Here is a 26,233-nt window from a genome sequence, read left to right as displayed (position 1 = left end):
TCAAAGTTTCATTTTAGGATCATACTTTTTGCTTAAACAACAGAGGCTTTACCCCATACCCATATCTGCTTTCTCTACTGTTTATAGGAAAACATGTGAAACATTGTTGCCATAAGCATTTCGGGCATTAGAGTAAAAGGGTATGAATGTTTTAAATAAATAAATAAATTTAAAATGAAACCCAGAAATTGTGTCTTCATGACTCGAGAAATCTATATTCATTTCTGTCAAAAGTCACTAATGTGGCACTTGTTCCTGTGAACTGAATTACAAAGTGCTTTATAATAGCAATTTAAAACGGCCGTGGAATGGTTCTATTGAACTTTGGGCGGGGGCTGCTGCCATAATCCTTTCCCCTGCTATTAAACTAATATGAGACCCAGTTATATTTTCTTTTTTAAATAAACCAAATCTTGCCCTATTATTGTACACCCATTTAGTGAGTGTCGGCATTACACACATTATTAGGAGTAAACAACATTTTCTTCAGGTTGTATTACATGCCTGTTGATGACTGCAAGATCAGGTTTCAGTTTACACTGCGCACCATTTTAGACAAACACACACACACACACACACACACACACACACACACACACTATAGAAAAGGTTGCTAGCATAGGAAGAAAGACCCCAATAGGTTTCTGTTATTAATAAAAGCAATGGAAAAGTGCATTGGGTGGAATCCAGTTGGTTAAGCTCCAAGATCAAAATGCGTATGTCAGCAAAATGAAGAGGAAAGCAATTTTTGGTGAATCTTCCTTTGTCTGCAGCCATCACCTCCCCCCCCCCCCCCGCCGCCTCTAAGGGTTGAGGCCCCTCTTGGTCAGATGGAAGCGGAGAAGCTTCAGGGAGGAGCCAAAATTTTGAGGTTTGCTATCCACATGTTGCAAGTTATTTAATTACGCAAATTTTGATTGGAAAACCCTGTATATGCCTGTAAGGGTTTATTATTATTATTATTATTATCTTAGAACCTCAAGAAGTTTCATAAAGATGCAGTTGTTGACTTATCTCATTGACTTGAACCAACCCCACTCCTTCAGTAGAAAGAGCTTTTGAATAGCGTGACACCCGTAGCCAGAGTTTGGAAAGGTTACTGTCAGGGAACTGACATCGGAGCTAGTGGCGGAGGGAAGGCTCTCAAATGATGCTGGAGAAGGGCCCAGCAGGGAGAGAGGCAGCTCTACAGATGGGGAAGCAAATCAGCGCAACACCAGGGATATAGAGGGGCTGATGGGGGAATCGGCGAGAGGGCTCCAGGACTCTTCACCGGACACCAGCGGGGAGAGCACGGGTCCTCCGCTACCCACGCCCACCCTGCGCAGAAGACTTCCGCGCAGAGAGAGTAGGAGGAGACTGGGTGTCAAAGAACTTTTATGTTGGAAAAGATTTAAGAAACGCCCACTGACGGATTCTGCTAGCGACTGAGGCAGCCACAAAGTGAAGGGCTGCCCAGACTGAAAGGTTTAGCAAGGCAACAAAGCCTGGAGAGGTGGCAACTTACGCACGAGCAACCCATACACATTACAGTTACCAACCATATTTGCAAATGATGGTGCAAAAAGCAAGCAGCCTGATCCTGCCTTTCTAATGATTTTCCAGCTATTCTAACAAAACTGTTCATTTACTCATTTAACACCAGGAAAGATTAGCTTCTCTAGCAAAGGTTCACCATCTTGATCTATTTAGCTGCGTTTTTGCTGGAACCTGAATTACAGTTTCCCCTGAGGAAGAATGTGGATGTTCAAAATGTGCCGTAAAATCTGATAAGTAATTTGTTAATAAATCTTCCCATACATATTGTCTTTCTCTTTTCTCCATTCTTCTGCTGAAGAAACAACAGCCAACGGGGGTGGGATGACAGTGTGCAGGCCTGAAAAAACGACAAGCATTTAGGCAGTCTAAGCTTCTGAGGGGGCAAGTTTTCAAAATTGCTAGCTTTGACCCAAATATGGAAAATATTCAGCACAGTCCTAGCATTCTTTAAAATCTATAATAATTTCACAGTAGTGGTAACTTTCTGACATCTTTTAAAATATACACTTCGGGCAAAGAAAGAAAGCTAAAATGCAAATTAACCTTTGAATGTATTTTCACAGTACATTGTGGTAAAAATTCTGGTATAATGAAATAAAAATACCAAAAAAAAAAGAAAGGCAATTACAAAAAAGAATACCAATGCCTATAAACTGAAAAGTTTGGGGGAACAGACTTTTGACATATGTATATCAACTTTAATTTCTTGTTATAAGCTACCAGTAGTCACGAAATTAAAAGACACCTGTTTCTTGGAGGAGGAGAAGAAGAAGAGTTTGGATTTCATATCCCGCCTTTCACTCCCTTTAAGGAGTCTCAAAGTGGCTAACATTCTCCTTTCCCTTCCTCCCCCACAACAAACACTCTGTGAGGTGAGTGGGGCTGAGAGACTTCAAAGAAGTGTGACTGGCCCAAGGTCACCCAGCAGCTGCATGTGGAGGAGCGGAGACGCGAACCTGGTTCCCCAGATTACGAGTCCACCGCTCTTAACCACTACACCACACTGGCTCTCCAGTGTGAAGAGAAAGGCGATGACAAACCTAGACAGCATCTTAAAAAGCAGAGACATCACCTTGCTAACAAAGGTCCGTATAGTTAAAGCCATGGTTTTCCCAGTAGTGATGTATAGAAGTGAGAGCTGGACCATAAAGAAGGCTGATCACCGAAGAATTGATGCTTTTGAATTATGGTGCTGGAGGAGACTCTTGAGAGTCCCATGGACTGCAAGAAGACCAAACCTATCCATTCTGAAGGAAATCAGCCCTGAGTGCTCACTGGAAGGACAGATCGTGAAGTTGAGGCTCCAGTACTTTGGCCACTTCATGAGAAGAGAAGACTCCCTGGAAAAGACCCTGATGTTGGGAAAGATTGAGGGCACAAGGAGAAGGGGACGACAGAGGATGAGATGTTTGGACAGTGTTCTCTAAGATACAAACATGAGTCTGACCAAACTGCAGGAGGCAGTGAAAGACAGAAGGGCCTGATATGCTCTGGTCCATGGGGTCATGAAGAGTCGGACATGACTAAATGACTAAACAACAACAACAAGCTACCAGAATACTGGATTAGAAGCAGTATCTGTCTGGCCTTGTAAAACTTTTAATACTTGCAAACATTCTTTTTTAGCAATGCACATAGTTTAGAGTGTATTGTTAGAGCAGAGGGTCAGAGATCTGCATTGGAGGTCTGGAAGTTTTCAGGGTGTTTAATGCTCAGAAGTAGCTAATTGGGTAAAGGCAGACCTGCTACACAAACTTCCCAGCAGGTGGCTCAGCACCAAGCAGAAGCAATGGCAGAAGTGCCGGGATGGGTCTGCTGCCATGTTTGCACCACACAGACCTCCCCACTGCCTCACCCCTCTCCTGGTAAGCAACAAGGTTCCTGCAGGAAGGCTAGAGTAGTGGCTCTGTACCGCCTAGCAAACTGCTTTTGTTAATGCTGTACTCTCCACTTAGCCAGTATATTAACTTGTGATCCTAAGAATTATTTGCTGAGAAGGATACATCAAAAGCTACATCAATACAGCTTCACTAAAAATTATTTCATGGTTGTAGGGCTATTGGAAAAGTCCACAGCCATACCAGCTAAGTTGTTTAAGAAAAGCTACAATCCATAAGACAGTTAAACTATACTACTTGGGAATGATTTGACCCACTGGACTGCCAGCTAGAAAATAAATTGCTTAGAGTGATTAAGATGTGATTCCTACTGGCTCACTACAAAATCACAGCCTACTGTTCTATGAGCTCAAGTAATTCATGTGCCTGCAAATGTTAGAGCTGAAGTAAAGTGTTAAAAAGAGGGCATTGCTACCCGTACCCCAATTTTCCTAGCTGGTGAAAAGTTTCAGGGCTTTCAGAAGTTTCCTGGGTTTGGTTGCTTTTGGAATGAAGTCAATGGAGATGTGCTCTCATTTTTTTATATTTGCATTTATTGAACAACAGAGCAAAACTAAGGAAAGTTAGCACGAGCCACAGCTAAGCTAGCTCACAATTGGGATGTGCTTTAGGCTCACTTAGTTGGTAGGAACTAAAAATTTACATGGTGTGTGTCAGAGTCCCCAAAAATGCCTGGAGAGAGCATTCCACAATGGGGTGCCATCATGGGAAAAGTGCTTTCTTCACCTGCCACATACCTAGCCTTACCTCAGAAAACAGGAGCATCCAGACGAGGGCTTCAGATAATGACCATTTGGGCATATTCACATAGGAGCTGGTAGTCCTTGAGATACCGACTCCCACGATTTCAAAAGTGTCAGTCAGGTTCCAACTCAAAGAAGCACGCAATACATAGACAACTTCTGTATCCCTATTTACAACAATCGAAGCGACGGCAGTGAAAGGTGAAAAGATACAAAGGAGCATGTATTGGGATGCCGCAGTGCTGCTTTCTTGACCCAGTATGCCTGGAGGCTGGGAAGGAAGAACAATCCCCAATGACTTTCCACCAGATAGATTTCTGACAGCACATCTTACAGAAATGTCTCTTTCTGCGAACATTTACTCTTAAGTATGTTCTGGCCGGGCTGATGGGGCCTCTAGTGTAAAATATTTGGCAGGCACCAGGTTGGCAAAGGCTGCTTTAGGCAAGAGAGCTTGAGAGTACACCTTATTTTTATTTTGACCTAGCTTCCATTTTACTGATAAAGTCCCAGCTGGAGACCTAGATCAGAAGACTCAAACCATGACTCATGATTTGGCCACCAGCAGTTTCAAGGTACTAAAATCCAGAACTTTGATTGTGATTATTCTACTTTGCTCATGGGGAAAATACAATTTAGAAAAGGAAATAAGTTATTTCTGAAAATATGCATACAGAATGCATACTTATTCAAAAATATACTCCTCTTCATAAACACACACACAGAGATAATTGGGGATACCCCCCAAGGAATAAGAATGGTAAACTTTAGCTTAACTGTCTGCATCCTCCCCTCACCCTCCAATCAAGTGGACTGTCCACTGATTCTAGTGCTGGTAAATAGAAGAAATGAAGATTGTTCTGTGTCCATGACAAGTTGACAGGAAAATACTTCTAAAGAAATCTCAAAGCACTCGTGGCTTTAGCTATGCCTGAGCTAAGCAGTTTCACACAGCAGGATAATAGATTCCCATCTTCACTACAGCAACTGTTCTTGCAAACCTTCTCAGCTTGGGCAATTGCCTGAGCATTAACCATATGTTAGCAAGGAACAATCTTAGATGCTACAAACTCAATGACATTCTTCTAGAATAAATTACAGGAGAAATATCACTGGCTAAATCCTGCAAGAGAAAAACCAACAGAAGGCTGTGTACACCCTATTGCACCCACAGCTTTGCAAGGACAAGGTGGCTGCAGAGAAGTCCCTACGGGGCCATACCCATACTTCTTCAGAGTTACCACATTACCAAAATACCACCCCATATGCTCACTTCCAACAGCCTCCTGAATTACTGTCATTGAATCATGCCAATATTTAACACAAAACAAGAGGGTAACTTCAAAAACATAGTCTCCAAAAGTTAGGATTCAAAATCAAAATGTAAAATGTAACATACAAATGCCCCCTGGGGCAGCTTTGTTTCAAATTATATACACCCTAAAACTAATGCTTTAGAAGGCAACTTCCAATTAGTTCCCGGAGCCAATTTGTCTACTCTCTCCTCCCTCTCACTCCTCTTGTGTAATTATGGGCATTCCCAATAAAGTCTCATCTCTTAACATGCTTCCAGCAGCAATGCAGTATCAATCAACTCTTGTTTCTTTCTGTTAAGCATTCATTAAGAGCCCAAATAAAACCTATGTTATTTAAAAAAATCACTTTCTCTTGGTGCTGCAAATCTCTGTGGCTTCCAGTGCAGGTTTAAAACCCTAGTGGAAGCTTCACAATAACTTGTTGTTGTTTAGTCGTATAATAATAACAGTTCTAAAAGGAAGTTACTTGTAAATCAGTATTCACTGATATGTAATCAATGACTGGTTGGTGATTTGCACACACTGGTATATCTTTTCAATGTCACCAAAAAAGAATCAAGCTAATATGCATTTCAGAACTATGTGCAAGTTGAGTTCAAGTCTGAAAGTTACCCTAATGGAGGTGGGGTGGACACTCAAGTATATTTTTCCAGTTTTGTAATCTAAAGCTGCAAGCCTAACCATGTCTACTCAGAAGCAAGTCCCACTGAATTCAGTGGGGCTTACTCCAAGGTAAGTCCAGAGAAGAAGAAAATTGTTTACCATTGATATACTTCATAGGCAAAGAGGTTTACGTGACAACCTTTTTAATGACATCCTTTCAAAGTTTATTGGCCAAGATTCTAGGTTACAGCAGCTGATACTCTGATCTCATTTTCTTTCAGGAAATCTATTCAAATTTTGAAAACATATGGAAATGCAAATATGCCTTTCCTTTTCTGTTCTTTGTAAACAGGAGATAAGTTGGCAGCCATCAACTCAGCTATAAAAGCACTTCAATCAAAAGCCCATTTAAGATGCAAACTTTTATCTCTTGGTGAGTTGCTTTTTCCATCTCAAGCCTCCATTTGAATTTAACTCCTGTGTCATTTGGCAATGCACTTACAGTTTAGCCACCAAATCAGCAGCCTGAATTGACAGAGACTTTCATACTGACAGGATATTTCCAAGATCTACTTGGTAAGTCAAAACAGAGCCTCAGATAATTAGCAAATTGCAATGCAAGGCTTCAAAGAGAATTGCATGGTCTATCAAAGAGCATCTGAGGGATTCATTACTGGCTGAGCAGGGCAGAACCAAAAATTACAACTTCTTTAAAAGTGTAGACAGCTGAGTAAGAAGTCCTGGCACATCTCAGCACAAAACTATCTGTGGTCCTGCTGCTTCTCTGCCTACTTCTTTGACCCTTCCTTCTCAGTTACACCTGCAGTTGGCAGGCACTCTTGCTCAGGTGGATTACATCTGAAAACCCAACTGTTTAGTGAGTAATCTTGTTTCAGTGACAGTACACTTAGAGCCCAGAATAGAAAGCTTCTTCAAATCCACTGCTGGAGAAACCTTGCAGCAAGGCAAAACTTAATCATAAAGGGATATGGGCAATTCTCTGAGACATGCCTAGGCGTGGGCACACGGCTTTTTACCTTCTCTTGGGACTTAAAAGTTTACAAGGTACTTAATAGCCAACATAGCAGGAGGTTGTCATTTTCTTGTTTATAAGCACCAGGAAATTGAAAGCCATGCACTGACAGCAAGACGTCAGAAGAGGTCTTTACTCAAACAGATCCTACTCTGCACACAGTATTAACTTTCAATCTGTGTGCAATGTGGCTGTGAGACAGAGTGCCATCCCTTAAGATCTGATTTACTGCACATGCTTTGTGTACCGGCTGCAGGACATGCTGCACCTGACTCAGGAATAAATGTTCTCCATAGATCCCAAACTGTGGTGCCCAAAATTGAAAACTCAAAACCTTTTGTTGATTTGAAGCCAACACACTGGGAGATTCCTATATTTCTGGAACTTTAAAATATTGCCCCTGCCATTCCAGGCTCATGCCATTCACAAATACAAACAGAAAGACTGAACATGGTTATGTTTCAATTGCAAAACTCCCACTGCAATAAAACTGTTCCAGGCTTTGGCATTCTATTTTCCAGCTCAGATCTCCTAACATCAGAAAACCGCGTTCTCCATTCCCATTTCTTTAGCTTTATTTCCACTGGAACACATGCAAAATTGCTACAGCTATACTGGACGTCAGGAACAGTTTTGCTTCATCACAAAAGCGTTTGGGTCATTGCAGAGCTCGCAGTTTCCCTGTTACCAGCTAAGGAGATGGGTGGACTGGACTAACTAGGAAATGACCCAGAATCAAAGACGTGTGTGTGTGTGTGTGTGTGTGTGAGAGAGAGAGAGAGAGAGAGAGAGAGAGAGAGAGAGAGAGAGGAGAAACATGAAACGAAAACCTACCCTGGAATCAGTTCAAGAAAAGGTGCTCCCTGAACTTACAAGCATGAGAGAAGCCGGAATGAAAATCAAGCACCTTAACTGCTTCTCAAACACATTCCAAAGTCAGAGATCTGTGCACTCACCTGGTGCTGAGAACCAGAACGGGGAAAAGGGACAGCAAGTAACGAGGCAGGATGAATTTCATATTGTAAGTGTGTCTGTTGCGTTCTCTGGGGCTCGCTGCCGCTCTCCCTCCCTTCTTTATTCCGCCGTCTCTCCCAGAGCTTCTGATTCCCAAAGTCCTTCCTCTGCAAAGAGCCTGCTCCCGCGTGTGACGGTCTGTAGATCTGGAAAAAGCAGACAGACCAACACACTGACTAATGAAGGCTGCTTAGAGTGGGGTTTGAGCTTCAGGAGTGATGTCACAGGCAATGGAGCTGCTGCTGCAAGCCTCCTGCCTGATAGCCTGCGATTATTCAACACAGCGACTCTATTGATGTCCTGAAGGATTTGTTATTACTAGCAGTTTAAGTGGCAACTAGGGAGGGAAGTGAGAGCACCGTGGATGCTACTTAGCTCCCAGGCTAGGAGTGCACATCACTTTTGCCTTAAAAATGATATCAAGGGAAAAGCACACAGACGCAAAATCTGTCTGTTGTTAGAATTAAAGTTGCATCACTCAACAGGATTTGCAATGTAGAACACAGGTCAGGTTTCTTTAAATTAACAGACAAGTTTCAAATTAACCTCATGCACTGTGCATACGAAGGCTGTACTCTGCTCAGTTAAAAATGGAAGTTATTGCGCCAATTAGAAGCAAAAATCTTGGTGGCATGGGAGTTGGCACTGAAACAAATGAAGTAAAAATGCACCCCAAAAGATATACTGAAATGTTAGTGCCACTCTAAAGACCCTGAGATGACACAAAGTCCTGAGGCACCTATTTGAGGGACAATTCAAATTTCTGCTTTCTGTGTTTGTGTGCCTTATGCTTTCTCTCTCTATATGTCATTTAATTAAGAAAAAAGCCCAACAGTTGGCATAAATGTCACACACTTCATTAAGTTGTGTGTGCATGTTCTGAAAGAGGTTAAATTCTTTACATGATGGTCCTCATCTTTTACTGGCAAACTGTTTTTGACAGAAGTGTAAAAGTCCTGAATGCCCTTCACTCCCAAGACACATAAATAAAAACCCCACTCTTTGATAGGCAATAGATTCCCAGATTTTAAGGTATGACAGAAATGCAGAATTTAAAGCATAATGCAGTTACATGAAATGAGAACAGCTTGTTCTGGAAAGTGAAGGCGGTTACATGGGTCATAAGAAAGGAGAGTTCGGTTGCCTGAATACATAATTGTTCATGCAGAACGCATCAGAAAGATTTAAAATGGTTTGATACATCATACAGTGGCAATACATTACAGACAAAAGCTTCCCAGATTCAACCTATGCTTCTTTCTTTTCCCCCTCTGGCAGATTAGGAAAGGAAATATTTGGCAACCATCAGCTATAAACATGCTAACTAGAAGCTAATTCAGTTTAAATGGCAAAATGCACACATGGTAATTAATAGTGAACGGGGCATGCATAGTCAAATGGCAAGGTGTCGCTGCAAATAAACATTGTAGAAAAACTCAAACAGAATCAGCATACCCTCCAACATGTTTCCATTGAAAATAATTTTACTATTTATATTCCACACATATTACTGGGCAGCTTCCAACATATATAAAAAAACCTAATAAAACATTTTTAAAAAGCCGTCCCCCAAACAGGATTTCCTTCAGAAGACTTGAAAGTTGAATAACTCCATACCCTCCAACTTTTCTCCAATGAAAATAGGGACATCCTAAGGAAAGGTGGGACATTCCAGGATCAAATCAGTAACCGGGATGGCTTCTCTAAATCAGGGACATCTCTGGAAAATAGGGACACTTGGAAGGTCTGAATCAGCCCCCTGTTTTCATATTTATGATGTGGAAATGGATATATACCCTTCACAGTGAATGGTGCTAATATAAACTATTTTCCTTTTTGTATTTAAATGACTTTGCCCTGGCATAAAGGTAGAGTTTCAGGTTCAAGGGACCCATGCCCTTGATGTGCTGTCCCAAACACAGTCTAGTACTTGCTGCTAATCACTGTCACTACTCAAGTGGTTCCTATTAGCCTGTGTGTGCTCGCAGGATCCTAATTGTATGCCTCTGCTATTTGAAAAGCAATGTGCAGGGAACCTCAGTGGACTGGATCCAGAGATTGCTCACACTGGAGGCAACATGCCCCCTCCCCGGAGTGTAGTTCTGCTCAGATGCTCCTGCCAGCAGAAGGTGGCAGGGATGGAATGGAAAAGAAACTGGCACCAATTTTGTCTCCCTCTCCTGTGCCACATCCTTCACTGTTCCAAAAGGTCCCCCAATGCTCTGAAACAGATTTCAGCAAGGCAAAAAAACTTTCCCTTCTGCTACCAGAAGGACTCATCCACTGAATCAGATGCCTTCCACTGATGGAAACAGCCCTTCTGTTCTTGGGAGGCAGTTTGGATCCAACCAAACACATTTAAAATAGCCCACTATACTGGAACAACATGGCTCCATGCATTGCTGCATTATACACTGAGAGGTGTTTTGAAATATACTACATTATTGAAATACTGGTTTGGTACAGAAGAGCCCTCCCTATGTAACATTTGTAAAGCTATAGCAGGGTGGTCCAGTACATAGTCTGAGGGCCACATATGGCCCATGAGGCCTCCTTTTGCAGCCCTCAGCAACATTTCATGCACAACCCACCCACAACTCTTGTGCTGCCTTCCCCAAGGGGAAGGATGCTGGACTTTGGGAAGGAGGTGTGAGGGCTCCAACAGGCTCCCAAAGTCCTCACTTAGCTGGCTTTGTAAAGGCAGTACATGGGCTGGGAGGGCTGTCAAATTTTGGCCTTGTTCCCCCGCCCATGCAACAAGGCAGGGTGTGACCCATTGGCACTGTGTCGAAGTACTCTTGCAGCCCACTTGGTATGAAAAGTTGGACTGCCCTGTGCTATAGCTACAGGATTTTCCTGCCTGCTTCCAACTTAATGTCATCAATCATTTCATTGCTTTTTCAGGTTACTGTAGCTATCAAACGACCTTTTCTTCTGTCTCAAAAAACCTGACATTTGTGAACGTTCCAGCATGGTTCCACAATGTTGTTCAGTGTGAAATGTTGGTTTCTGCAATGTCTCACATTATGGATGGTGCTTGGGATTTGTGGTTTGAGTAACATCAGTGGTGTGAATGGTCCACTACAATTTCACATCAAAAACCCTTGGAACAAACAACAGTGTCATGTTTAGCACTTCTCTCACAAAAGACAAGGACACTGGCAGTTTTACTAGTGGAGGTTTATTTAGCTATTTTGGGCTTTCAGCAATTCAGGCTTTCCACAACTCATTCCTCACTGTCTGAGTCAGTTGACTTGACTGGCTTCTGGCCCCTCCCAAGGCCAGATACACGCCAAATCCACCCCTGCTTCCTGCGGGTCTTCCTTTATTCTAATCGCTTGCTCCGCCTCCTACTTCTTGGAGACTCAGGTGCAGCCCATTCCTCCTTCTCTGGAGTCGAATCCAACTCCCTCCTACCACCTGCATCCTGCTCCTTCATCTCTGTGCTGCTGCGAAAACTCACAGACAGCATTCCAGAGCGAGAGGGGCTTATCTCACTTTCCTTGTGTGAAAGAACCAAGTTTCTGTTTTCCTCTCTCTCTGCAGATTCCGCTCTGCCGGCCATGTCTCTGACAAACAGCTAGAGTGCTACAAACTGTATGTGTGGAAGGCCCCAATGACAGCTGTAATGGTGACATAGAGATACACTCTGTATGCAACCATGGTGGATTGGCTCCAGAGTTTGCTCTCACCAGAGGTAGCAACCCTTGAGTGGATTGTTCAGAATGTTCCTTCTAGCAAAAGGAAAGTGGTGGGGAGAGAAGAGAGATTTTCACCAATTTCCCCTCCTGCACCAGCTCCCAGCAGAGTTCCCCAAATGGTATTCATTTATAAACTAGCATCGGGGCTTAGATTGGAAACCTGAATCTGTCCAGGTTTGGCAAATTTAAGTCTAAACTGAAGCTGAATACCCAACCTTGGCTCTCCACACACCATCTGATCTTTAAGGCATTTTTATCGGTCACAAATACACCCACCTTCTAGTCATAGTTTGAGGGTGTGTTCTATTGAGAAATGAGAGTGTGCATATTGATAAAAAGACCATATTTGATATCTCTCGCTTTTTTTCACTATTCCATAACTACAGCAGATAGAATAGCAGCTACTCAGTTCAGCATGATTTTTCACAGTTCCCTATTAATGTGAGAATGTGGTTTTTTCTTCATATTGCGTGGCAGAGCCAGTCGTGTTACCATGGTGATGTGGTGACCTATTACTGGAAGTCCACCTCTCAGATCCTCACCTTTCAACCTGGCCAGGCACTTCACCTTCAGCCCATTAAACCAACCTTCTGTCATTTACATCCAGAGTGATGTTTACTTATTTATTTTTGAGTGAAGGGAGGAAGTTCGCGCCATTTGGGGGAAAGGCGAGTGGAAGATTAATTTCTGAATTCAATCACTGCTTTGCCTCTCAACAGAAACATTTTCTCAGAGGGGGGATTAAAACTTAAAAAAGCTTCCTCTTCCCTGTACTGCTGCCACATTTTATAAGGCATCTGGTTAGTCACCACAGCTTAGTGTAATGGGCCTTAACATACCAGGATGTCACACTGAGAAGTGATTCTGAGATCAATGTATCATTGACTACATCTGTCAAAACCTAGTCCCTCAAATAAACCACAATGACAAATTATAGTGAAGCCAACGCAAATGCATAGTTACTTTGGGAGACCTGATCTACTGCTCCAGTTAAATCAGTGTTTCCCAAACTTGGGTTTCCAGCTGTTTTGGTCTTGCCAGCTAGGGATGATGGGAGTTGTAGTCCAAAAACAGCTGGAGACCCAAGTTTAGGAAACACTGACTTAAATGAACTGAGCTTTGCAAATAGGGTTTGTGGGGAGGTTTAGAACAGATAGTGCTTCCATTTGATGCTTTCCCATTCAATGATGATGTTTCTTCTGTTTTCCAACAGGCACATTGAGACCAGGATGCTGGTTTAGATGGTCCTTTCCCCTGATGCAACATGTCTCTTCTTGAGTTCAATGATGCTATAAGCCAGGGATGGGAAAAATCAGGTCTGGGTTCCCAGTCTCCCTCCCCCGACCCTTCAAACTTTCCCAATCCCCAGCCACTCTTCTTCTCCCCAACCCATGCCATTCACTGCCCTTGCTTTGTACCCTCAAGTATTTTGCCTGGCTGAGATGTATCCCAGACTCCTCTTTGTCTGGATGGAGCTCGAAAGAGGTGTGCCTAGAAACTAGTCAACTGTACAAAAGTAATTGCTCCACCCAATATTTTGCCCCAGGCCCCAACCACCACTGACATGTGGTCCCCAGAAGATGGCCCAGAAAGGAATGAGGTCCTCAGGTTGACCCCTGCTGTAAGCTTTTAAGGTAGGCACTCTTCTACCACTTGACTTTTGCTCATCAATATTAGTAACACTAAACACTATGAACCATTTTCCACAGTTAATGGATATGTGGGCAGAATTCCTTAAGGAAGCCTCCCTCAGCCTGTTGTTGTTGGACTACAAATCCCATCATCCCTGACCATTGGCCATGCTGGCTAAGGCTGATGGGAGTTGTGATCCAGCAGCACCAGGAGGACACAAAGCAGAGAAAGGCTGCTTTAAGGTGCTTAGTGCTACAAACACTGGTGGGCACATGGCTAACAGTGTAATGTGTGAATCAACCATCATTGTTTAGGAGCATGGCATGGCTTATTCAGAAATTACTGGAGTAGATTATTTGTGCAGAAGCAGTAGCAAAAGGCACACTAACTGTATATTATGGAGAGGTGACAAGATGCTGGCATTCCTACTTTGCCTCTAAAGTATAAATATAAAGTCATCTGGGACAGAAAATACAAGTTTATCAAGGTGCTCTCACAATCTCAAACACAAGAGGTAGTCCCCCAAAATGGCTCAAAAGAACTACTACATTAAACAGTTTTAAAAAAATATCCAAAAAAACCCCAATCTCCATATACTAATTAAAAATGTGCAAATGAAGTAATAATTCAAAACAAAGGTAATGCAGCAAAGACTTGACAGTTGTTAATTATACCTAATATTTGTTAACCAGATCATTAGTTCTAACGATTTGGTTGCAAAGTGCTGACTGTTGCAGGGCATAAAACAAAGCTTGCAATCTAATTATTATTTATATTTTTTGTACACTCCGCGACTTAGGCATTATGTTGAATTGTCCTTACAACTTAGAAATCTAATAAAGCACAAAAAACATCAAAAGACCAAAAAAGGGAAAAGCAATCAATTAATGAACAACAGGACCACCACCACCTGCAACACAAGCAATAAGGAGATTCTTAAAATAGATAAATTTCAATGGGATTGCAGTGAGTTCGTTATCAGAATAAAGCAAGTTAAGAAGTATTCTGTTACTCAGTTCTCCACAACACATCAGGCTTCTGAAAGACTTCTGTTTTCAATTTTCAGCGACAGTAAGAGCCAGTGCAAGCAGCCTTAGTAGGGAGGAAAATATGCTCATGTTTGGGAAATTAAAAGGAGAAGCTTACTCTATAAATGTGTCTTGTTTGTTCGTTTAGGTCCAAGGTTGTTGAAAGCCTTCTTTCAGCATGCTTTACTCAGAAGCATATCTCAGAAGCATATCTCACTGAAGTTCCTGATTCTTACACCCTAGTAAGTGGAATGAACACAGTGGAATTTAGTTCTGCTACTGTAACTGTCATTGTGTATTGGGAGTGGGAGCAGGAGTGGGTTCCTGAGCGACCTCCCTTTGCATTCTCATCTGTGTGTTTTGTGGTGGAGACCCCTTTCCCTTTGTCTAGGATCCTCATATGGTCTGGAGTCCTGATCTTGCAGGGTCCCCACTGCAAATGTTCCTCTCTGGGTATGTTGTGACGGGTGTGTGTCCCTCAGACAATGGCAAGTGTGTGGAAGAAAGAATGTTTGTATAGGGCTGTGGAGTTGACTTGGAAACTTACAGTCCTTTATAGATGAAGCTGTATAGACTTTGACGGTAACTGGGTTTTTTATGTTGTGGGGGGCACTTTAAAAAGGCAATGGGTGGGCTATTCTCGTATTCCACTGCCTTAGATCACCTTTTGTCAAGTCGGCATAAAGGCTAATTATACTTATTGGTTTGATTTTTCTCTTCAATGTTTTGATTTTCTGTTATACTACTTCTTTTAAAAATGGAAGTTACATTTTTAAAATTGTGGGGCTTTTTTGTTAAGCTTGCTTCAAGCTTACTTCAAATCAGGATAAAAATAGAACTTAAAAAATCTCTTCCATTTGTAGGCAATAACAATGTAGCCAGTAAGCAAAGGTGAACATTGGCAATGCCTACATAGAAATTAAGCCACAGTCCTCCAATTGCTCTGATGACCTCACTGATTTAATTGTAGGTTTTGAGAGTAACTGAGATGCAGATTACAATCTTTTGTCTCAAATGAATTCTTACATACCACATCTCTACAGTTAAAGCAGTCGGTGTGGGAATTAGTTTTTTAAAAGGTGGAAGAAAGGATCAGTGAGCACACTGCTTTCAGGCACTGTGTAGGCAACCTCATAGCTCTCTGTGCATCAATTAAATTCTAAGGAAAGATGCTTTAAGGTGACTCCACCCAAGGGTTTCTTTTCAGATCAGGAACCACAGACAACTGGGAGCACTGTAGAATTTCTTAATGGGGGAAAAAATAGACACTCACACTACCCTTGACGACCTTCTGACAATGTTATGCTTAACCCCATACTCATTGCCCAAATGGTGCTCACTAATGGTTTCTCATCATTCGGGGGGGGGGATGGGACTGTCAAGTGGGGTGCTGTACAGCTATGTCCTAGGCCTATTGTTGTTCAGCCTTTTCAGATGAAGAAATTAAGGGGATTCTCATCAAATTTGCAGATGACATCAGACTGTGAGGAGTAGCTAATGCCACACAGAACTGGGATTCAAGATGACTTTAGTAGATTAAAGAACTGGCTCAAACTAACAAAAGGAACTTAGATAGGGACAAATGTAAGGTTCTGCACTTAGGCAGGATTAACCAGCTGCACAAATATAAGATAAGGGGACATCTGATCATTGTCGATCATTCATGTGAAAAGGATTAAGGTGTCTCAGTAGAAGTCAAGCTTAACATGAGTCAATGGAAGTGTCCAGATCAATGGAAATAATAGTACTGCTCTATTCTGCCTTGGTCAGACCATACCTGGAGTACTGTGTCCAGCTTGGGACACTATGACACCACAATTTAAGAAGGATATTGACAAGCTGGAACCAGAGGCGAATTTTGGAGAACACAACCAAAGACCGTCTCACTTCCCTCAGTGATTCTTTTCACAGGTCTCCAGAGTAGCTCCTCCTACAGTTTCATAAACCTTCAGAACTCCAGAACGTTCTGTGGCTTCAGATGCAGCTTCCACTAGAGCTGTATTCAGCTTGAATAATTTTTTTGTGTGGGGGTGAATGGGACAGAAGGCCACCCCTCCAAAGATAGGATTCATCACCAGGAGCATGAAATTGTGATGTGGTATAATTTTGATACCAGTTGGGATAGAATGTTCCAAGTGGATGTCTCTGGGCTGCTATTGGCAGCCTACTTGTTGCGTGAAGCAATGGCAAAGCTTTACAATACAAAAGAAAACAGGAGAAAGAAGCATAGACACCTGGCTTATAAAAGGAAGCCCACTGTCATCTGAAAGTTTTAGAATTTTCTCCTGGAAAGTTGTGGACATTCCCTCCATCTCACGAGAGGCTGAGTGGTCCCACAAAAGGGTAGATGGTCAGCCTGGCCTTTATACACTCACACTGTTACTAATTCTCTCTCTTTCTCTTTGCTTAATAGTTTGTTAAAGAGAAAGAGGAGCTAAAACCATTTCTAACACTTCTCATTTAAACCTCATTAATACTAGCTAATTATTTTTTGCATTGAATTTCAAGCTTCTTTGCAGTCTTTACTATACCTCAGGAAAAAAAATCCCCTGGCCAACAGAGAATGGCAGGCATTAAATTAATAGGCACAGTAACTAGAAACGGAGGGTTGAATTTAGTTTGTATAGACTGTATATTGAACAGCATGCTTATCTGCACTTAGCACATGCAATTATGGTAATTCTCAGTAGACAAAAGTAAATGGTCACAGCTGAGCAAAAATTACATTGCTGAGTCATCCTGAAAATTCACGTCTTCTACGCTGCTTCAAACATAACCTCTAGATATTATACCTATATATTTCTGATGCTATACCCTTTCCTTTCTGTTTACCCAGGACTGCAGTATCTAGAAGCTCTTGATTTACTCCTGCAAATTCCCTAATGGTGTCCTTGCAGTCCTTAAGGAACATAGCAGAATAATACCAGTGCAGAAAATTTAAATAACGTGTTCCAATACCTCACTGTGTATAGGAGGAGCTATTCTTTATTAAACGTATATTGTGCCTGTCTTCTGAAAGGGGCTTGGGGTGGCAGACACCCAAGCAATAAAGCAATTAAAACATCTCAACAATTCTAATGCAGGTGCAAGATCTCTACTTAAAAGACTTTTATTTATTCAATGATATGCATAGCACAAATCAGGGACAGGGAATGTGTGCCACCTCTCCAGATGTTTCCCTCAGTCCCAGTCAGTATGACCAGTGGTCAGGAATAATGGTTGCTGCAGTCACAGGTTAGCCACTCTTAGCATACATGGTAAGTTGCCATATTCTGAAGAGCAAGAAAGAGGACACATTTGCCAACTTTATGGCAATTATGGATTGCTATGACGACTCTACCAATGAAAAAGTGGACGTGTCTTGGAAAAAGAGGGCATATGGCAACCATATCAGGGCTGGCCTCTGTAAATTTCATTTTGGGGCAACTGCAGGAGTCCTGCTAATGTATGGGTGTGGGTAGCTCTGTGGTCTAAACCACTGTGCCTCTTGGGCTTGCGGATCAGAAGGTCAGCGGTTTGAATCCCCAAGACAGAATGAGCTCCCGTTGCTCTGTCCCAGCTCCTGCCAACCTAGCAGTTCGAAAGCACACCAGTGCAAGTAGATAAATATGTACTGCTGCAGTAGGTGAGTTAAACAGCGTTTCCATGTGCTCTGGCTTCCGTCATGGTTCCATGGCACCAGAAGCAGTTTAGTCATGCTGGCCACATGACCTGAAAGCTGTCTGTGGACAAACACCAGCTCACTTGGCCTGAAGCAAGATGAACGCCACACCCCATAGTCACTTTTGACTGGACTTAACCGTCCAGGGGTCCTTTACCTTCTTTTTTTTTACCTGCTAATGTCTGCCCTGGCGCGCGTGTGCGCGCACACACACACACAAACATGTATGTATGTTGTGGTAGTGATAATAAATAAAATAATAAATATAAATATAAATAAAGTAATAAATAAAAGGGTTTCAGAGCACCCTTTTATTTGACCACAATGCCCTGATTAACCATGGGACCTTGTAGGAAATTTGCTTAGATTCAGCCATCCAAGGCCAGCGCTGCTGGAACAACACTACCACAACTAAATAAGCCTACCAGGGTCCACTAGCAGAACCGGGTGGATCCACCCTTTGCCCAGAACCCTCTCAAATCTGATGCCAGCCCTAGATTTGTCATTTTGATTTATTCTGCAGGAGGAATTAGTAGGAACAGAGATGTGCTGAAAATCCTCTGTCATGTATTGATTGATATGCACCTATCTGCTCTGCTTATTTCTTTGGATAGATTGATGATACCCTTGTGCTTTACACAATTCATGTGTTTCCATCCTAACAAGAAATGGGATACCAAGAATTAAGCCCAGATTTTCCCACAGCCTTTCCCAAGACATTTCCTCATACATTTTATGCAATGTTCCATGAATAACCTGATCACATCTCCTTTTTGAATAGTTTTTGTGGTGCTTACTTCTGTTTACACCTATCTGAGACATGCAGGGCTGAGCGGTTAACTTGGAACTAATAGTTACACCAATATTCTAATTTGCACCAGCCCTAGAAAGACAGGGCCACACCTTCCCTGCTTTAAGGATGCACCCAAGTCCATGCCCCTCACCTCCCCAATAGCCTCATTTGTGCTACTCCTATACTGCATAATGGAAGTCTTAGTGAAAATTGAGGAGAGAGAGAGAGAGAGAGAGAGAGAGAGAACAGCTGTTGCTGGGAAGCAGATGATTCCCAACATAAAAGCTGAAAGCACACACAGGTGGAATCTACACACACACACACACACACACACACACACACACATATATCACGCTGGGTAAATGCTTTATTTTAAAACGTTTTGAAAAATACGTTGAATTTTGCATAGCTCACTGTCGCCATCTAGAGCAACATATGTATATTGCACTTTGCAACACATTTAAAATGTTTTATTTGCAGCTGTGTAAGAAATGGAGGCAGTGAGAGATTTTACTTTCTTGGGCTCCTTGATCACTGCAGTTGGTGACAGCAGTCATGAAATTAAAAGACTCCTGCTTCTTGAGAGAAAAGCGATGACAAACCTAGACAGCATCTTAAAAAGCAGAGACATCACCTTGCCGGCAAAGGTTCATATAGTTAAAGCTATGGTTTTCCCAGTAGTGATGTATGGAAGTGAGAGCTGGACCATAAAGAAGGATGATCACCACAGAATTGATGCTTTTGAATTTTGGTGCTGGAGGAGACTTGAGAGTCCTATGGACTGCAAGAAGATCAAACCTATCCATTCTGAAGGAAATCAGCCCTGAGTGCTCACTGGAAGGACAGATCCTGAAGCTGAGGCTCCAATATTTTGGCCACCTCATGAGAAGAGAAGACTCCCTGGAAAAGACCCTGATATTGGGAAAGATGAAGGGCACAAGGAGAAGGGGACAACAGAGGACGAGATGGTTGGATAGTGTTCTCGAAGCTACCAGCATGAGATAGAGCAAACTGCGGGAGGCAATGGAAGACAGGAGTGCCTGGCGTGCTCTGGTCCATGGGGTCACGAAGAGTCAGACACGACTAAACGACTAAACAACAACAAAAGCCGAGTCCACAGTTTCAGAAAGTGCAAGACAAGCCAGAAGGCCTGGCTATGCTTGCTGAGTTACTGCAGGTGTTGGGGGAGGGAATAGAGGGCAGCTGAAACATGTTGAGGGTGCTGAGGGTCTCTTCCTGTCCCCCAAGACTGTGCAAGGCAGCTGCTTTGGAGACGGGGCAAACACCCCCACCCAGAGCTCTCACAAGCCCTTTCCCCTGACATTCCAGGTTGGGTTGGAGGAAAACGAGCTGTATCAGCACATGCTTGAACATCTGAATGATGCTCATGAGGAAGAAGAAACCACCTTCATTCCTGGCTTTGATGTAGTCAAGCTACTTCCGGACAACCTTGATTACTACTTCCACTAAGAGCAGCTCACTGAGCACTCCACCTTGTTACCAGACAGTGAACAACTGGGTGGTCTTTAACCAGACAATTCGGCTGTCTCAGGTCTGTCTGGGTGGAGGAAGATGTGGTGAGGGGCATCTGGAAGGCAGACAGTTTCCTGCGCTTTGCCTTGGTTCTCCATCTTGGTGTGTGGCCTGGTGATTCAGCTGCGATTCCTGCATTGCAAGCAGTTGGACTAGATGACCCAGGGGACCCCTTCGAACCCTACAATTCTCTCAGTGCAGGGCTTGAAATATCCATGGGGAACTCATATTCATTAAAAAGGGGAGCACAGGTCTGGCTATCCAAAGTAAGGTGTGCAGAAACGTGTCCTCAATGAAGTGAAGGGCATAGTTGCATGACCAGAATGTCAATGGGTCCATCATTCATAGCACGTGTAAGACTCTCGATCGCAGCATAACTCTGTGGCTGCAGTTTTGTGTCAACATTTTTAAAAAGATTAGATTTTTAAAAAGTCAATAAGCAGTAAGTTCCAAATCAAATCTATGCATCTGATATAGAAAACTGAGAGGAGAGATGCAGCTGTGTGTTCATAAGACTTTTTATTACATAATCCTTATTCAGGTAAGCTCCGAAACATCCTCTGCATTGAGATATGTACCGTATTTTTCGCTCTATAACACGCAGATTTTTTCTCCTAAAAAGGAAGGGGAAATGTCTGTGCGTGTTATGCAGCGAATGTGTGGTCCCTGGAGCCAAAAAATTAGGCAAAAATCAAACCGCGCTTCAGGGAGAAGGGAAGCCTTGAAAAGAGGAAGCCGGTGCTTTCCTGCATTCTGCCTCAGGGTCTTACTGCCCACCCTCCTCTGTTTCCTTGCTGTGTTTGCTCAAACGGAACAAAGAGCAGGGGAAGCCCCTCCCCTCCAGGCAAGCAGAGTGTCGTTCCTTCTACTTCCTCTCTGTGCTCCGCTCCTTCCTCTCTGTGCTCCGGTGCTGCTGAAAACATGCAGGTGGGAGAGAGAGAGAGAGAGAGAGAGAGAGAGCTGGCTGGCTGGCTTGGGTGGGTGCGTGGGGGAAACTTTTGCCTTCCTTTCCTCCCTCCCGTTATACCCCACTCCTGCATTCTTAGCCCTTCTGTGTTTTTCCTTCCCTCCCCACTTAAAATGTGGTTAAAATGCATGGATCCACATGGATCCTAAGGATTTTTGCACTGGCTCACCCCAAATTCACCATCAGAGCACATAGCATGTCCATGGCTACAGCCTGCCCCCCAAAAATCATGCACCCACTGTTGCCTGGGGCTGCAATGGTGCAAAAATGTGGTTAAAAAGCATGGATCCACATGGATCTTTGCATTGGGTCACCTCCAAATTCACCACCAGAGAACATAGCATGTCCATGGCTACAGCCTGCCCCCCCCCCAAATCACGCACCCACTGTTGTCTGGGGCTGCAATGGTGCAAAAACGTGGTTACAAAGCATGGATCCACATGGATCCTCAGGATCTTTGCATTGGGTCAGCCCAAATTCACCATCAGATCACATGTCTGTGGCCACAGCATGAAGCACAAAAATGATACATCTAATGTTTCATTCAGAATGTTTTTTCCCTTGTTTTCCTCCTCTAAAAACGATGTGCGTGTTATGGTCAGGTGCGTGTTATAGAGCGAAAAATACGGTAATCGTTCTTTAAATGCAACTGATGGATTGCAATTATAATTCTCGTTCATTCATAAAAAGCACAAACACATGCATCATTCTTGTGCCTAACGTTTTCCCTTTTTTAAAACAGCAACCCACAAAATTGTCCCATTTCCTTCGAGTCCTCTGTGTTTTCTCTCCTGAATCATTTTCAGACAAAACGACAAGCTACTGCCTTCCATTTCTGAAACCCAAAAAAGCTGTTCCAGCTTCCTCAAACAGAGAAAGACTTCAATCCTCTCTCATTCCTTCAACTCACAAATCTTTCACACTAAACTTGTAAAGTTACTTATTGTTGCCAAGTCCCACAAATCTTCTGAATGGGGTGAAAGTAAATTATAATTTAGCACCTTCATGGGTTTGGGAGGGGAAGAAATAGAACATCCAGGATTGTACTGTATTGTATCCAGAAGCATTTGAAATAGCTTATTCAAAATACATTCATGTCACTATAAGACGACAAAATATGATGGCACATTTAGGCAAATTTCTCGTTAAACCAAATTATGACTATGGCTGTAATTATATGCACACTTAGATGGCTGTATGTCCCACTGAGATATGATTTTAAGTAAAATGGAATGTAAGTTCGCTATACAGTATTCACTTTCACCCATTAGTTTCAATAGGTTTTAACTGAATTGATAGATTTGGGGCTAAAGTGTCTTGCAGCTATACATGTTGCATCCTACTGTGAGATTTACACCCAGGTAAATAGACATGATTACAGACTGTGAGAGATTCAAGAGTGAGTGGGGCCTGGTAAAGATTTAATAGTATGCTCAACTGATGCAGTGTTAACTCTTCACATATATTCCAACCAGGCCTTTTTTGCAGTTGGAACTCACCAGAACTCAGTTCAGACAACTCAAAGGTGGGTGCCATTGCTATTACAAGAGAGCAAGGGAGGTGTTCATTTCAGCACCTCTTTTTCTAGAAAAAAAGCACTGATTCCAACTAATGGAACTTGGAGTAGACAGCAGTTTGAGGAAGGCCATCAAAGGGGATAGGGCTGAGGCAAAATTTATCCTCCAAGAACTTTCAACTCCAAATGGGGCTAAGGTTTTAGAAGATAAGTATAATCACTTGGTTGATGGGAAGTGTGTGATTTCAGGGACAAACCTATTTGCATCTTTTCGTGAGCTGATGGCTAGGATGGCAACAACAGATTTTATTTTTAATTTGATTTTGCCACTGCCACATCTCCTAGTAGTCTTCACCCCAATTACCAGAACAATGGGTTCTGACCAACTTGAATGGTCAAGTCCATTTAGAGGGTAACAATCTGCCCACTGAAAATATGTTTCATATTACAGCAATGTGGTTTCTATATCAAGTATATGTTACAACTTTTAATTTTTTGCATCTTTTTTTAAAAAACCACCACCCACTAACACTACCTCCTTCTTGTCTGAATTCAGCTTCAGTTTATTGGCCGTCATCCAGTTCATTATCCTAGCCAGACATTGATTTAGCATTTCCACTGTCTCCCCTGGGTTTGATGAGAGTTGGGTGTTATCCACATACTGATGATATTGCAAGCCAGATCCCTAGATGACTTTGTCCCCTGGTTTCATGTAGATACTAAACAGCATGGAAAATAAGACAGAACTTTTCAGAAGCCCCAAATATAAGCAGCAAAAATTCATCAGTAGCACCTTCTGGAAATTGTATTTCACTGAACAGCCTCCCACGCCCAGCTCAGACAGCATCTCTGAGAACATGGTATAGCAGTTAGCATGTTGGACAAGTGCCTAGGAGACCAGAGTTCAAATCCCCACACAGCCATGAAGCTCTCTGGGGGCACAATTCCACTGCCTCCTCTGTATGGTCAGTGTGTGTAACTGTACTCTGAGCAGGGTTATTGATGGCAGCAATCCTCAGGTTGAGAGCCTCCTACCCATGTTTCGATCAGCTTGGTTAAAAACAAAAATGATAACTTCTGTTCCCCGTATATTTCAATTTCTGAAGCTTTCCATTTGAGAAAGTTCTTTTGTCCTGATGGATTCCATCTTCTCTGAAAATGCTCACTAGCTATTTCATTCACAGCAGAAGCTAAAGCTAACAGTTAAATCATCTCTCGCCATGGTATTTTCCTGGTTTCCCCACATTGGGTAAGTGCACTGGCTGCATTTAGCAATACAGTTTACCTGGGGTTATGTAACCTACCCTTTTAACCAAGGTCTTGCTTTCTCCTCCCCCTCCGCTACTTATTCCCCTCTGATGCTCCAGCTCAGGGCTTTTTATGCTGTCATCAGCTCTTATTTTTGGCAATTCTCCTCAAAGCAGAGAGGTACACAGTGGCACATACCTTTGAAGCAGGTACTAATGAAACAACATCCTACTGTTCATAAATACCAGATTGTCTTTGGAGGCTTCTGCCTTTAATAGGACCCTGATGCAGGCATATTCAGGTGCAGCAAAGTCATGCAAAACCTAGTATCTAGGGCAGGGGTCGGCAACCTGCGGCTCCGGAGCCGCATGCGGCTCTTTAACGCCTTTGCCGCGGCTCCGGGGCGGAGGCGAGGGGAGGAGGCACATTTTCCGCAAAGCCATTTCCGAACTAGAGAGGAGACGGGGTTGCGAGCTAACCCCTCCCACACTCCACTCGCGGGGGCTGGCCTTTTGCCCCCGCGAGAACAGGGGAATCCCCGGGCGTCCCTGCAACCCTGCCCGCCAATCGGCGGGGCCGGGGAGGCGTGGCCTAGCCCATTTAAGGCCAGGCACGACCGGGGACCGCCCTCTTTGCCCCGTTCCAGCTCGCACCCTCCCCCTTCCTTCCCCTCGCGGTGTGTGGGATTCCACTCCCGGCAGTCCTTCTCTGCCGTCCTCGCTGCTTTCCTCCCCCCCGCTTTTCTCCCTCTCTAGCCTCCTCTAGGCGTGGGTTGAAGCTGCGGCGGCCATTTCTTTAAAGGGCACTGATAAGGGAAAATCGTCGGCGCCATCTTTGTGGGCGCACGTGGGAGTCGCGGGAGCGGCCATTTTGGTTGAGGGCTGTAAGCAGGCTGCATTGAAAGGGGGCATGTAAGCTGGTCACTGTTTTGAAGGGGAGTGAAGAACACACACTCAAAAAAAGGTAACTTGTTAATTTAACGTTTATTTCTATGAGGAGGAGTAATTCTGAGGGGGTCAAACAAAAAAATAATAAAAAAGTGTCAAAAAAGGTTATTTTAAAATGACGAGGATGACATTGGGCCCTCATTATTAATTATTATTTACATCAGGCACTGATTATGATTTATGGTACACTGGGGCCCTGATTAATTTTCTATGGCATTTTGGGGCATTGATTATTGGACATAGCAAATTTTGCTATGGGGCCCTCTGATTTCTAGTTACGTCCCTCTTTTGGACCCCCGATAGGCCAGCCATGGATAAAGGCAAGAAAAGAAAAATTTCTGAAGAAAACAGAATGTTTAATGATACATGGACAGAATCATTTGCCTTCTCTACTGACAAGACTGGTTTACCAGCATGCTTAATATATGGTGAGAAATTTGCAAACAACAAAAAGTCAAATATTGCAAGACATTTCCACAATAAACACACAGCCTTTGCTGAAAAATATCCAGATGGAGATGAGAGACGAAAAGCCATTGCAGAACTTATGAGGAAGGTTGATAGGAGCAAAAATAATTTCAAGAATTGGGTGAAGTCTGCAAATTCCACAACATATGCTAGTTTTGTAGCCGCTCAGGAAATAGTCAAGCACAGTAAGCCGTTCACAGTGTTATATTTGTTTTAAATGTCGCAATGGTTTTGCGGCTCCCAGTTGTTGTTTTTTCTTCGGAAACGGGTCCAAGTGGCTCTTTTTGTCTTAAAGGTTGCAGACCCCTGATCTAGGGGTTGGGGAAGAGCACTGAGAATCTGGATGTGAATTGTCACACAAATGTACATTTGACCTCCATCTCTGACCTCTGTGGGTATTGCAGATATAAGGGAATGTTCAAGGATTATTTTTCCCCAGCCAGAACTCACCAGATCTCAGTTCTGGCACCTCTTAGGTGGGTGCCATTGCAAGAAAACAAGAGAGGTGTTCATGGTGAGTTCTGGCACCTCTTTTTCTAGAAAAATGCCACTGCAAATGTGCATGCCAATGCAGGAATCTGTCCTTGCGTTTT

The 26,233-nt window shown here is 43.0% G+C and overlaps 1 protein-coding gene across 4 annotated transcripts in view; it reads right to left on the bottom strand.

The window, feature by feature from the left end:
- The window catches only part of LUZP2 (leucine zipper protein 2), a 325,887-nt gene that overhangs the window by 284,441 nt on the left and 15,213 nt on the right, over nucleotides 1-26,233 (bottom strand). For 3 of the 4 annotated variants that reach the window (XM_082200692.1, XM_082200691.1, XM_082200689.1), the window contains one exon: nucleotides 8,089-8,292. In XM_082200692.1, the coding sequence (XP_082056818.1) occupies nucleotides 8,089-8,150 (62 nt within the window). In that variant the 5' untranslated portion in view covers nucleotides 8,151-8,292. Of the gene's footprint in view, nucleotides 1-8,088; nucleotides 8,293-8,692; nucleotides 8,712-26,233 lie in introns of those variants that run through there. The other variant, XM_082200690.1, reaches the window with a different exon arrangement.

This window comes from Podarcis vaucheri (assembly GCF_965113315.1).
Source record: "Podarcis vaucheri genome assembly, chromosome: 1".
NCBI lineage: Eukaryota > Metazoa > Chordata > Lepidosauria > Squamata > Lacertidae > Podarcis > Podarcis vaucheri.
Note: the sequence above shows the minus strand (reverse complement) of the source record. Positions and strands in the feature narration are given on the sequence as shown.